The sequence below is a fragment of the Mesoplodon mirus genome (genome assembly GCF_964341445.2).
Source record: "Mesoplodon mirus genome assembly, chromosome: 3".
In the NCBI taxonomy this organism is placed as follows: Eukaryota; Metazoa; Chordata; class Mammalia; order Artiodactyla; family Ziphiidae; genus Mesoplodon; species Mesoplodon mirus.
The window spans coordinates 110,987,379-111,001,906 of NC_138978.1; the positions used below are offsets into that span (position 1 = coordinate 110,987,379).

The 14,528-nt window shown below is 39.4% G+C and overlaps 1 protein-coding gene across 1 annotated transcript in view; it reads right to left on the reverse strand.

Annotated features, from left to right (window-relative positions):
• The window catches only part of SPAG17 (sperm associated antigen 17), a gene marked incomplete at its 5' end in the record, with an annotated part of 221,964 nt that overhangs the window by 93,476 nt on the left and 113,960 nt on the right, over window positions 1–14,528 (reverse strand). Inside the window, 4 exons of the mRNA XM_082615114.1 lie at window positions 373–532; window positions 1,125–1,303; window positions 11,379–11,496; window positions 13,679–13,854. Of these exons, the coding sequence (XP_082471240.1) occupies window positions 373–532; window positions 1,125–1,303; window positions 11,379–11,496; window positions 13,679–13,854 (633 nt within the window). The remainder of the gene's footprint in view (window positions 1–372; window positions 533–1,124; window positions 1,304–11,378; window positions 11,497–13,678; window positions 13,855–14,528) is intronic.

Below are 14,528 nucleotides of genomic sequence, written 5' to 3' on the forward strand. Positions count from 1 at the left end.
CTTTCTGCTTTGGAAGTTACGACATGAGGCCCTTGTGCCTGGAGCTGATGTGGCCCTCTTGCGATTTCGGGGAAAAGAGAAGGACAGAGAAGCTTATACAGAGACTTGATATCACTGATCACTCATCTAACCCTAAAACAGTAGTGTAGGTATTAGAACTAATGTCGTGTCAGGGTACATGATGACATAGGAAAATGTTTGCTATTTATTACATAGAGATAAAAGCAATTCATGAAACAATGTGTAATGCTGTGATCCCCACTGAAATTTGCATGTATTCAATGAAAAGATAAGTGTAATAATAATATTGAGCATTTATTAAGCCCTTGGATTTATTAAATCCATTATAAATTGAGAGGCTTCGGTTATTACCTTTCTTTGTGATGACAGTCTCTGATGGTGCTGTTTCCAATTTTTGTTGAGAAACCGTGTCCATCAAGTCCCCGCTGCGAGGGCTTGCTGGCACATCAGCAGGAAGACCAACAGGCCCTGAATTGGGACTACTGCTCACAGTACCATCCGCGAAGAGAATCTGAAGAAAAAGCAAAAAATTTCAGTATTCTCAGAAACGAGGAAGAAACTGGTTAACAATACTGTGTGTCAAACTGAAATAGGTTAAAAATAACTCAAAGAAATGCTATTTGCTGACATCCAGACTCAGCAGTATAAAGCATGTTATAGAAGGGTAGATTTGGAGCTCAGAGACAACAGATTAATAACCAGCACAATAATATTGCTTTGTTTTCCATTTACTTTCTATTTTGTTTCTTTTCATTTCCTGTCTTTTATCAGATTGACTTGTTTTACGTTTTCATTCTTCACCCTTCCCCTATGTAATTGGGAAATTATTTACCCTATTTCAATTTTTCTAATGACTACATTTAAAACTTCATCACATATTTAAACGTTTAGTTTCTATCAATATCTATCTAGTATGTATAGTATGTATAGCATCTAAGGCAGTGTTTTTTCTTCCAACTATATTATTATTTGCCATTTTAAGGCATCATCCATTTTCAAATGAGTTGTTTCTCTTCCTTGTCATAGTACTGTTCCTCACCTTTAGCTTGTTTGTATTTTACTTTGCAGCAGGAAAGAGTAATTTATCTAACATATTCTTTTACCTGTGTGGATCCATCCAACAAGTATTTGACAACAGTGCCTTGACTGGTGATAACTCTTGATGCCTCCTGCTCCAGAGGTGGCATCACTGTTTTACAGAATTCATAGTGCTTCACCTTCTGTGGGTAGCTCTGTCGGACCATGATGTCCCAAGTGGGTTCCTCGTCTATAACATATTGATCTTAAAAAGAAAAAAGAGCTTACTGAGAACCGTGCAATGCTGTATGGCTGGGATCTTATCTTCCTGCTTAATTGTTTTCATTCTTTTGTCTACATCTGGTTACTAGGGCAGTTTTCATGTCATGACAGATGGTCCGGAGTACTCGTTCTTTGCTGTCTTTCTTATAGTCGCATGTAGTAAATAAGGTCATTTACAAGTACTTAATACATACTTTCTCCATGTATAAGCCAGTGTTTCTAATGATGTCCAGAACATTTCAAGGCAAAATTAGGAAGGGAGAGAGTTATTCTGTCTTAGATGTTGCCTTTTCTCCCCATTGGTATTTTTCTCTCACCCTGGATGCACAATGTTCCCCTGGGGTCCCCCAGGTCCCTGGAGCCCCAGGGGAAGTCACTCACTCAGGCTTGCCCTTCTTAAATCATTTATCATCTTTCAAAGTTAACTCAACCTTCTCATCTCTAACCAAGTCCAGATTTTTCTCAGAGTTCTACTCTTAGCTGGCAATCAAGAAGAAAACACCTAATAAATTCCTCCAAAAGAAAGTATTATTATTGAGAATTTCTGGTACACAGCAGCTACTCAGATTTTGCTAACTGAATAATTTCCTCTTCTCCATTTAAAAAGTGGTTTAATAACATAAAATCCAATGTCTGTCAGTGATGGAGTCTATTAAAAAATCACAGTCTATTCATTTGATGAGATGTTATCTAGATTTTAAAAGAAATACATTTGATAAATGTGTATCACCTTGAATATCCAAAATAGAGATTGAATAAAAAGGTTATTTGCAGAAAAATATTTACAATAAAATATAATTTATGTAAATTTTGCATTATCTACAACTTAACATTACTTATTATTATGAAGGCATACATATAGCACATTTGTATAAACCTATTTGCACAAAAATCTAAGTCTTGTTAGTGTTCACTATAGGAGAAAGAGAAGGAATAGACAGTAGAGGGAAATTTGGGGTTACAGCTGTGTCTGTAATTTAAAAAAATATATTTTGATTAAAGTATGACAAAAAGAAATCTTTATTTTGTCTGGCCAGCACATCAGTAATTGTTATATTATGTATTATATTTTTCTGTATTAAAAGTTAAAATAATATGGCATTGGTTCAGGAGGAAAAGAAGTGGTTTATTAATATGAAATGATGGTATTTCAAGGACTATATCAGGCTGGTGGGAAAATATTTTGGAATAAGCACCTTTCATGGTACCCTTCAAGTCACAGAAGTAATAATAAAATAATAAACATTTGTTGAGATATCTCTATATGTTAAGTGCTTTGTGTATGTATTTTATTCAGCCCACCTCAACAACATTTTAAGGTAGACACTTTCATTTTCCAGAGTTTTCCGATGAATAAATGGAGGCTAACTTCTCCAAGGTCACACAGCTGGTAAGATTAGAGCTTAGATTTGAACCAAATCTCCGTGCTTAACTATTTTCTTATGCTGTAAAAACAACCACTGCTACCATGACCAAAAAGCAAAAACCTAACATTGGAATAATACTTCGCAAATTAGAAAGTATTTTCTCATTTAATATTTATAGCAACTCTGTTTAGTAGATGATGTTATTTTATAAATGAAGAAATTCAGGTGGGGAGGGTTTTGACTTGTCCAAGGTCACCCTGGCAAGAACTCAAATCTAGGCTCTTTCTTCTTACACCGTGTGACCTTTTCTCCCTTGCCCAAGGCTGACCCTATGAAGACAGTGCTACTTTGATACTTATGCTGTAATTATATTCAGACTTGAATTAGGATAATCACAATATATGGAGGGTTTTAAAAAGATTATTTGTTACAGAGTTATTATTATTTTTTAAAGGATCCAACAGCATTTAAAAAAATTAATTAATTTATTTATTTTTGGCTGCGTTGTGTCTTTGTTGCTGCACGTGGACTTTCTCTGGTTGCAGCAAGCAGGGGCTACTCTGTTGCGGTGCACAGGCTTCTCATTACGGTGGCTTCTTTTGTTGAGGAGTATGGGGTCTAGAGCTCAGGCTCAGTAGCGGTGGCTCATGGGCTTAGTTGGTCTGCGGCATGTGGGACCTTCCCAGCCCAGGGATTGAACCGGTGTCCCCTGCATTGGCAGGCGGATTCTTAACCACTGCACCACCAGGGAAGTCCCCAGGCAGAGTTATTATTAACCACATTGTCTACCCTGACATAAAGATGAAAACATCAGACTAGGAAATGAAACTAATGGAAAAGACCAGTGAAACAAGTGTTAAGCGGTGGTTTGCTAACAGAATCAAGAAAACAAGGAAGGAAACAAATATGTCCTTAAACTTAAAAAGAATATCCCTCTCAGTTCCCTCACAGCATCTTTGACTTTGGAAGACTGTCAGTGGCCTTCAGTCTTAGCACACACAGTTGGTTCCATCATGGAAAACCTGGATCACTAGGAATCCATGGAAATAGAAACAAGGGTTCATGGTCTATTTTTAATAATTCAGAAAGCCCAGTGAAAAGAAAAACTGAGCTAAAATAGATCGACTACAACATTAAGTTTCTGCTCATTTGGCTGGCAAGTGAATACAACATTGAATTATTTTTGATAGCATACTCTTTTTCTTTTTCTTTTTTTTTTATTAAATCAGTTATACATATACATATGTTCCCATATCCCCTCCCTTTTGCGTCTCCCTCCCACCCTCCCTATCCCACCCCTCCAGGCGGTCACAAAGCACCGAGCTGATCTCCGTGTGCTATGCGGCTTCTTCCCACTAGCTACCTACCTTACGTTTGGCAGTGTATATATGTCCATGCCGCTCTTTCACTTTGTCACAGCTTACCCTTCCCCCTCCCCATATCCTCAAGTCCATTCTCTAGTAGGTCTGTGTCTATTCCTGTCTTACCCCTATGTTCTTCATGACATTTTTTTTTAATTCCGTATATATGTGTCAGCATACAGTATTTGTCTTTCTCTTTCTGACTTACTTCACTCTGTATGACAGACTCTAGGTCTATCCACCTCATTACAAATAGCTCAATTTCATTTCTTTTTATGGCTGAGTAATATTCCATTGTATATATGTGCCACATCTTCTTTACCCATTCATCCGATGATGGACACTTAGGTTGTTTCCATCTCCGGGCTATTGTAAATAGGGCTGCTATGAACATTTTGGTACATGTCTCTTTTTGAATTATGGTTTTCTCAGGGTATATGCCCAGTAATGGGATTGCTGGGTCATATGGTAGCTCTATTTGTAGTTTTTTAAGGAACCTCCATACCGTTCTCCATAGTGGCTGTACCAATTCACATTCCCACCAGCAGTGCAAGAGTGTTCCCTTTTTTTCCACACCCTCTCCAGCATTTATTGTTTCTAGATTTTTTGATGATGGCCATTCTGACTGGTGTGAGATGATATCTCATTGTAGTTTTGATTTGCATTTCTCTAATGAGTAAAGATGTTGAGCATCCTTTCATGTGTTTGTTGGCAGTCTGTATATCTTCTGTGGAGAAATGCCTATTTAAGTCTTCTGCCCATTTTCGGATTGGGTGGTTTGTTTTTTTGTTATTGAGCTGCCTGAGCTGCTTATAAATTTTGGAGATTAATCCTTTGTCAGTTGCTTCATTTGCAAATATTTTCTCCCATTCTGAGGGTTGTCGTTTGGTCTTGTTTATGGTTTCCTTTGCTGTGCAAAAGCTTTTAAGTTTCATTAGGTCCCATGTGTTTATTTTTGTCTTTATTTCCATTTCTCTAGGAGGTGGGTCAAAAAGGATCTGGCTGTGAGTTATGACATAGAGTGTTCTGCCTATGTTTTCCTCTAAGAGTTTGATAGTGTCTGGCCTTACATTTAGGTCTTTAATCCATTTTGAGTTTATTTTTGTGTATGGTGTTAGGGAGTGATCTAATCTCATAATTTTACATGTCCCTATCCAGTTTTCCCAGCACCACTTATTGAAGAGACTGTCCTTTCTCCACTGTACATTCCTGCCTCCTTTATCAAAGATAAGGTGACCATATGTGCGTGAGTTTATCTCTGGGCTTTCTATCCTGTTCCATTGATCTATCTTTCTGTTTTTGTGCCAGTACCATACTGTCTTGATTACTGTAGCTTTGTAGTATAGTCTGAAGTCAGGGAGCCTGATTCCTCCAGCTCCATTTTTCGTTCTCAAGATTGCTTTACTATTTGGGGTCTCTTGTGTTTCCATGCAAATTGTGAAATTTTTTGCTCTAGTTCTGTGAAAAATGCCAGTGGTAGTTTGATAGGGATTGCATTGAATCTGTAGATTGCTTTGGGTAGTAGAGTCATTTTCACAATATTGATTCTTCCAATCCAGGAGGATGGTATATCTCTCCATCTATTTGTATCATCTTTACTTTCTTTCATCAGTGTCTTATAATTTTCTGCATACAGGTCTTTTGTCTCCTTAGGTAGGTTTATTCCTAGATATTTTATTCTTTTTGTTGCAATGGTAAATGGGAGTGTTTCCTTGATTTCACTTTCAGATTTTTCATCATTAGTATATAGGAATGCCAGAGATTTCTGTGCATTAATTTTGTATCCTGCAACTTTACCAAATTCATTGATTAGCTCTAGTAGTTTTCTGGTAGCATCTTTAGGATTCTCTATGTATAGTATCATGTCATCTGCAAACAGTGACAGCTTTACTTCTTCTTTTCCGATTTGGATTCCTTTTATTTCCTTTTCTTCTCTGATTGCTGTGGCTAAAACTTCCAAAACTATGTTGAATAAGAGTGGTGATAGTGGGCAACCTTGTCTTGTTCCTGATCTTAGTGGAAATGGTTTCAGTTTTTCACCATTGAGGACAATGTTGGCTGTGGGTTTGTCATATATGGCCTTTATTATGTTGAGGAAAGGTCCCTCTATGCCTACTTTCTGCAGGGTTTTTATCATAAATGGGTGTTGAATTTTGTCGAAAGCTTTCTCTGTATCTATTGAGATGATCATATGGTTTTTCTCCTTCAATTTGTTAATATGGTGTATCACGTTGATTGATTTGCGTATATTGAAGAATCCTTGCATTCCTGGAATAAACCCCACTTGATCATGGTGTATGATCCTTTTAATGTGCTGTTGGATTCTGTTTGCTAGTATTTTGTTGAGGATTTTTGCATCTATGTTCATCAGTGATATTGGCCTGTAGTTTTCTTTCTTTGTGACATCCTTGTCTGGTTTTGGTATCAAGGTGATGGTGGCCTCGTAGAATGAGTTTGGGAGTGTTCCCCCCTCTGCTGTATTTTGGAAGAGTTTGAGAAGGATAGGTGTTAGCTCTTCTCTAAATGCTTGATAGAATTCACCTGTGAAGCCATATGGTCCTGGGCTTTTGTTTGTTGGAAGATTTTTTATCACAGTTTTAATTTCAGTGCTTGTGATTGGTCTATTCATATTTTCTATTTCTTCCTGATTCAGTCTTGGCAGGTTGTGCATTTCTAAGAATTGGTCCATTTCTTCCAGGTTGTCCATTTTATTGGCATAGAGTTGCTTGTAGTAATCTCTCATGATCTTTTATATTTCTGCAGTGTCAGTTGTTACTTCTCCTTTTTCATTTCTAATTCTATTGATTTGAGTCTTCTCCCTTTTTTTCTTGATGAGTCTGGCTAATGGTTTATCAATTTTGTTTATCTTCTCAAAGAACCAGCTTTTAGTTTTATTGATCTTTGCTATCGTTTCCTTCATTTCATTTATTTCTGATCTGATTTTTATGATTTCTTTCCTTCTGCTAACTTTGGGATGTTTTTGTTCTTCTTTCTCTAATTGCTTTAGGTGCAGGGTCAGCTTGTTTACTCGAGATGTTTCCTGTTTCTTAAGGTGGGATTGTATTGCTATAAACTTCCCTCTTAGAACTGCTTTTGCTGCATCCCATAGGTTTTGGGTCGTCGTGTCTCCATTGTCATTTGTTTCTAGGTATTTTTTAATTTCCTCTTTGATTTCTTCAGTGATCACTTCGTTATTAAGTAGTGTATTGTTTAGCCTCCATGTGTTTGTATTTTTTACAGCTCTTTTCCTGTAATTGATATCTAGTCTCATAGCCTTGTGGTCAGAAAAGATACTTGATACAATTTCAATTTTCTTAAATTTACCTAGGCTTGATTTGTGACCCAAGATATGATCTATCCTGGAGAATGTTCCATGAGCACTTGAGAAAAATGTGTATTCTGTTGTTTTTGGATGGAATGTCCTATAAATATCAATTAAGTCCATCTTGTTTAATGTATCAGTTAAAGCTTGTGTTTCCTTATTTATTTTCATTTTGGATGATCTGTCCATTGGTGAAAGTGGGGTGTTAAAGTCCCCTACTATGATTGTGTTACTGTCGATTTCTCCTTTTATGGCTGTTAGTATTTGCCTTATGTATTGAGGTGCTCCTATATTTGGTGCATAAATATTTACAATTGTTATATCTTCTTCTTGGATCGATCCCTTGATCATTATGTAGTGTCCTTCTTTGTCTCTTCTAGTAGTCTTTATTTTAAAGTCTATTTTGTCTGATATGAGAATTGCTACTCCAGCTTTCTTTTGGTTTCCATTTGCATGGAATATCTTTTTCCATCCCCTCACTTTCAGTCTGTATGTGTCTCTAGGTCTGAAGTGGGTCTCTTGTAGACAGCATATATATGGGTCTTGTTTTTGTATCCATTCAGCCAATCTGTGTCTTTTGGTGGGAGCATTTAGTCCATTTACATTTAAGGTAATTATCGATATGTATGTTCCTATTCCCATTTTCTTAATTGTTTTGGGTTCGTCATTGTAGGTCTTTTCCTTCTGTTGTGTTTCTTGCCTAGAGAAGTTCCTTTAGCATTTGTTGTAAAGCTGGTTTGGTGGTGCTGAACTCCCTCAGCTTTTGCTTGTCTGTTAAGGTTTTAATTTCTCCATCAAATCTGAATGAGATCCTTGCTGGGTAGAGTAATCTTGGTTGCAGGTTTCTCTCCTTCATCACTTTAATTATGTCCTGCCACTCCCTTCTGGCTTGTAGAGTTTCTGCTGAGAGATCAGCTGTTATCCTGATGGGGATTCCCTTGTGTGTTATTTGTTGTTTTTCCCTTGCTGCTTTTAATATGATTTCTTTGTGTTTAATTTTTGACAGTTTGATTAATATGTGTCTTGGCGTATTTCCCCTTGGATTTATTCTGTATGGGACTCTCTGTGCCTCCTGGACTTGATTAACTATTTCCTTTCCCATATTAGGGAAGTTTTCAACTATAATCTCTTCAAATATTTTCTCAGTCCCTTTCTTTTTCTCTTCTTCTTCTGGAACCCCTATAATTCGAATGTTGGTGTGTTTAATGTTGTCCCAGAGGTCTCTGAGACTGTCCTCTGTTCTTTTCATTCTTTTTTCTTTATTTTGCTCTGCAGCAGTTATTTCCACTATTTTATCTTCCACCTCACTTATCCGTTCTTCTGCCTCAGTTATTCTGCTATTGATCCCATCTAGAGTATTTTTCATTTCATTTATTGTGTGTTTAATCGATGCTTGATTCATCTTTAGTTCTTCTAGGTCCTTGTTAACTGTTTCTTGCATTTTGTCTATTCTATTTCCAAGATTTTGGATCTGGGAAATAGAATCTTGGATCATCTTTACCATCATTATTCTGAATTCTTTTTCAGGTAGACTGCCTATTACCTCTTCATTTGTTAGGTCTGGTGGGTTTTTATCTTGCTCCTTCTCCTGCTGTGTGTTTTTCTGTCTTCTCATTTTGCTTATGTTACTGTGTTTGGGGTCTCCTTTTTGCAGGCTGCAGGTTCGTAGTTCCCGTTGTTTTTGGTGTCTGTCCCCAGTGGCTAAGGTTGGTTTAGTGGGTTGTGTAGGCTTCCTGGTGGAGGGGACTAGTGCCTGTGTTCTGGTGGATGAGGCTGGATCTTGTCTTTCTGGTGGGCAGGTCCACGTCTGGTGGTGTGTTTTGGGGTGTCTGTGGACTTTTTATGATTTTAGGCCACCTCTCTGCTAATGGGTGGCGTTGTGTTCCTGTCTTGCTAGTTGTTTGGCATAGGGTGTCCAGCACTGTAGCTTGCTGGTCGTTGAGTGAAGCTGGGTGCTGGTGTTGAGATGGAGATCTCTGGAAGATTTTCGCCGTTTGATATTATGTGGAGCTGGGAGGTCTCTTGTGGACCAGTGTCCTGAAGTTGGCTCTCCCACCTCAGAGGCACAGCACTGACTCCTGGCTCCTCAATTTGGGATGATTTGTTGTCTATTCATGTATTCCACAGATGCAGGGTACATCAAGTTGATTGTGGAGCTTTAATCCGCTGCTTCTGAGGCTGCTGGGAGAGATTTCCCTTTCTCTTCTTTGTTCTCACAGCTCCTGGGTCTCAGCTTTGGATTTGGCCTCGCCTCTGCGTGTAGGTCGCCGGAGGGCGTCTGTTCTTCGCTCAGACAGGACAGGGCTAAAGGAGCAGCCTCTTCGGGGACTCTGGTTCACTCAGGCCAGGCGGGAGGGAGGGGCACAGAGTGCGGGGCGAGCCTGCAGCGGCAGAGGTCGGCGTGACGTTGCACCAGCCTGAGGCGCGCCGTGCGTTCTCCCAGGGAAGCCACCCCTGGATCCCGGGACCCCGGCAGTGGGGGGCTGCACAGGCTCCCGGAAGGGCGGTGTGGACAGTGACCTGCGCTCGCACACAGGCCTCCCGGCGGTGGCAGCAGCAGCCCCTGCGTCCCACGCCCGTCACTGGGCTTCGCGCTTTCAGTCGTGACTCGCGCCCGTCTGTGGAGCCCCTTTAAGCAGCGCTCTTAATCCCCTCTCCTCGCGCACCAGGAAACCAAGAGGGAAGAAAAAGTCTCTTGCCTCTTCGGCAGCTCCAGAGTTTTCCCGGACTCCCTGCCGGCTAGCTGTGGCACACCATCCCCCTTCAGGCTGAGTTCTCGCCGCCAGCCCCAGTCCTCTCCCTGCGCTCCGACCGAAGCCCGAGCCTCAGCTTCCAGCGCCGCCTGCCCCGGCGGGCGAGCAGACAAGCCTCTCGGGCTGGTGAGTGCCGCTCGGCACAGATCCTCTGTGCGGGAATCTCTCCGCTTTGCCCTACCCAGATATGTGGGGAGTTTCTTGCCTTTTGGGAGGTCTGGGGTCTTCTGCCAGCATTCAGTAGGTGTTCTGTAGGAGTTGTTCCACGTGTAGCTGTATTTCTGGTGTATCCGTGGGGAGGAAGGTGATCTCCGCGTCTTACTCTTCCGCCATCTTACCCGGAAGTCTCAGCATACTCTTTTTCTTTGATATACTTTTTAAATATGGGGTACATAAGGAAATTATAATAAAGAGCATATTTAGTTGTGAAAATAGGATTCACTGATATAATGTAACATTTATCAGATGAAGAAACATGGTCCAAAGACAGTAAGTTACTGAAAGGGCCATACAGTTAATTAGAACTCAAGTCCCAGCTCCGTGCTTGCTTTGTTGACTCTCCTACTTCTACTGCAATAGGGGGTCTTCATTTAAATGATGTTCAAATCAATCACCAATGTGGATGCCCCCCTGCATCAGGTTAATTAAAGGAGTCCTGTTGTGCTTACTTATTCATCTTAATAGGTTAGGAACCACATACAGAATCAACAGAAGCAAGAGACCCTATAAAAGTATATACTGATACCTGGGAACGAGACTGGTTTCCTTCATCCATCTAACCTGCACTTATCTTTACCTACTCTGTGCTCACTGTCCTTTGTTTTGATCAGACCAGCAAAGTTCTGTTCCTGTGGCCCTTTGTAGAGGAAGGACACAGGACCACACAGTAGTTATTAAGAGCACTGGCTTTGCCACCACTGGACCAAGAATGGCATTTTATCTCTGCCACTTAGGAACTGAGGGACCTGGGGTAAGTTACTGAACCTTCTGATGCCTTGATTTCTTTATTTTGTGAAAGGAAATTATTAGGACTTAGCTTATAGTAGTTGTATTTTGTCATGTATGTTAAGTATTTAGATAGTGCTTGGCCCACAGTAAGTGCTCAAAAATGGTGGTCATTATTATTATTAACCTATTATTCATTATCAGCAAGTTTATTTAACTGGTAGGAAAATACACAATTTCAATGGTGACTGAAGTGTTTTCTATATGACTTTTTTCCCCCTGCCTCCTCATCCTCCTGGCCAGCACTCACCTGGGAACTCTTGCCCAATGAAGGTCACTTGGAGCCCATTGGGGCAAGACACGTTCAGGTTTTGGAAGGTGGGAACATAAAGAGTCTCTTGTAAAACAGGTTCTGGTTCTACTTCTTCCTGTAAATAGTTCAACATGTGAATAATTTCCTGTCATTTTCTAAATGAGGTATTGATTTATTATGACTAAACAAAGACTTGCTGAATGCTTAGACTATGACTTACCCAGGACTAGTGAGCCCTGCAGTGGAGCCTATAAGGATGCATGAGTCTCTACCTTTGTGCAATTGATATTTTGCCTGTAGAATGGCACACAGACATATGAAACAGCTAAATAACAGTACCAAATGGTTGGCACACCTTTCCTCAGAAAAGGGAGATATCAAAGTTAATGAGACTAATTAGGAAAGGATCATGGAGGAGCTGAAGCTTGAACTAGGCCTTGAAAGATGTCTCAGTTTGGACATGTAGATGTAAGGGCTGACCAAGATCCCCACCACCTTCCTTGTGTGATTCTTACAGTTTGGATGCTAGAGACATTATGCTATTAGGATATGTGTCTTTATTTTTCTATAATGAGCATACACTGCTTTTGTAGTAAGTAAAAATAATAAAACACAATAAAAAAGATTATTTATAAGTTTTAATGAGGGTTTGGGTGTGTCTACTTAACAAATTCTAAATAATTTTATGCTCACTATGCCTGAATCCCTTGTTTGGTTATATGTACTCCAGAATGAAAATTATTCCGTTACTTCCAACCCACGCCTAACGATAATCCTTTCAGTTTTTCCAGTTGATTTGCTTAGCGGCTTGCCACTAAAATCATTCCAACTGATCCCCCAGTGTTGGATCTTTAATTTATTCTCTCTAGTCCTCTATTGTGGATCATTTAGGTTGTTCTACCTTTGTTATTATTATTTTTTTTTTCGGTACGTGGGCCTCTCACTGTTGTGGCCTCTCCCGTTGTGGAGCACAGGCTCCGGACGCGCAGGCTCAGCGGCCATGGCTCACGGGCCCAGCCGCTCCACGGCATGTGGGATCCTACCAGACCAGGGCACGAACCCGTGTCCCCTGCATCAGTAGGCGGACTCTCAACCACTGCGCCACCAGGGAAGCCCTGCCTTTGTTATTAATAGAGAATAAAATCTGGATCATTGGCTGAAAATCAATTAAAAACATGAAGCAAAATTAAGAGGTAAAAGCTTATGAAATTCTGTAAAATGAACAATACTGCTCAAAGACACAAACAAGCCATGACAAATGTGTCATTACACTCATAACAAGTAATTATCCCCCACCCTTTCATTGTCATCAATTTAAAACAATGTTGGGTGGACCGACTGGTTTGCCACCAAATTGCTTTCAGCTAAATTAATGAGTTACCTGGGGATACTCTACTCAGTACTTGAACATTTCTACTTAAGGGTCAAGTGTCCTAGCTTGAGAAAACTCATCTAGTAAAGCTGTGTAAATATGGTGCAGAGGCTAAGTAACATTCAAACCCCATAACTTTCAAAGGGTCAGGCTCTGAAATCCAGGTCCCTGATCACTTTTTAACACTTTTTTTCTAATAAGTTGAGAATTTGTACATTGTACAAACTGTACAACTGTACTAGTAAAACTGAAAGAGTCAAGATTTGATCAGTAGTTTCCTTCTTGTCGTTCTTTTAGAAACTCTTTTGATCTATATACTTCTATTAGGAAAATGTTTAGAGTCAAAGAGCTCTCAAGCGTGTGAGTGTGTGTGTTTGTGTGTGTGTGCATGTGTGTGTGCTTGTTTGCATATGGTGAAGGGTTAGAGGTAGAGGGTGGACTGCTCTTTAACTGGAAGTGGGTTGTCCTTTAGTCTTGCTAAATTCTTAGTACATCAATATCTAAGTCTAGATCTACCTAACAGAAGTGTTTCCACTATTTAGTTAGAGATCCTCCCCTTCCAATTGTTGTCTATCTCAATGGAATTAAATTCAGTATTGAAAATAAGGAATGGTAGGAACTTGACCATCTAAGCAAAGAACATCCAAGATCCAATGTGGGAAAATGGTTGAACTAGTTATTCTGAGTTTGAAATGAATGACCTGAGACAGTTTGTTTAAGACAGTATTACTCCTGGTGTGGGAATTCAACTCCTGTGTGCAGACCTCTTCTTGTCCATTCAAAACTGAAAGTACAAGGAGTGTTACAGAATCTGCACAGTAAAATATATGTACTGTAATGACACTATTGACATAACTCATGATTTTAAAAAAGTTAACACTGAGGCAGAAGCAGAGTTTGGGAATACATGGCAAGGTCCACTTACCTTTTTCTCTTCTTCCTTTGGGAGCTCCTCTTCTTTAAGAGATTCTTTGGGTTTTTCTTTGCTTTTTGTTTTCCCTTTTCCTTTGCTTTGAGGAATACTCACTATAACAGGAATTACTGTTGGAGTATGTGCTGATGGGATATTCAACATTGCTTCCAAGTTAGGATCCTTATCCTCTATAAAGAGAAAGAGGAGAAACAAGTAAATTAGACATTTATATTTGATATGTTTGTTAAATAAAATTTACATCTCAAACATTTATACCACTTGGCAATTTTTACCTTGCTGAGTAGGACTGATCAGTTGGATAGGTTTCAGGGGTAATGTAGTTGATTTAGAAATCAAAATTGTAGCTTAGAAGTTTGAGGCACTTAATACTTCGATGTATTTGATTGAATCATGATTTCACACACTCTTGCCTCCCTATCTAGATTGTAAACTCCTAATGATAGGGCAGTAACCATCTCTTCATTTTTTTGAGAAATATTTATTGAGGCTCATATGTAAAACGTGTGGAGCAGTGGATAATAATGAAAAAGAAAAACAAAGGACCTTATGAAGTCAAAATAGTCTAAGATCTGTACTCAAATAGCTTCAATACAAGGACATATTAAATAGAAACATAAGAGATACAAACAAGGAAATTTAGAAAAGAAATAGATTATTTCTGGCTGAGATGATAAAAGAAGTTTTCTTATTGAAGACTAATTTTATTCTGGGTTTAATGGATTGTCAGAATTCTAAAAGGAGAGCCAATCCATGGAGGAACTATGTTGGAAACTTCCAAGCATCCCCTTACGTCTTAGGTTATATTCTCTTCTGGGTTCCAGGGTAACACTCCCACCTGGAT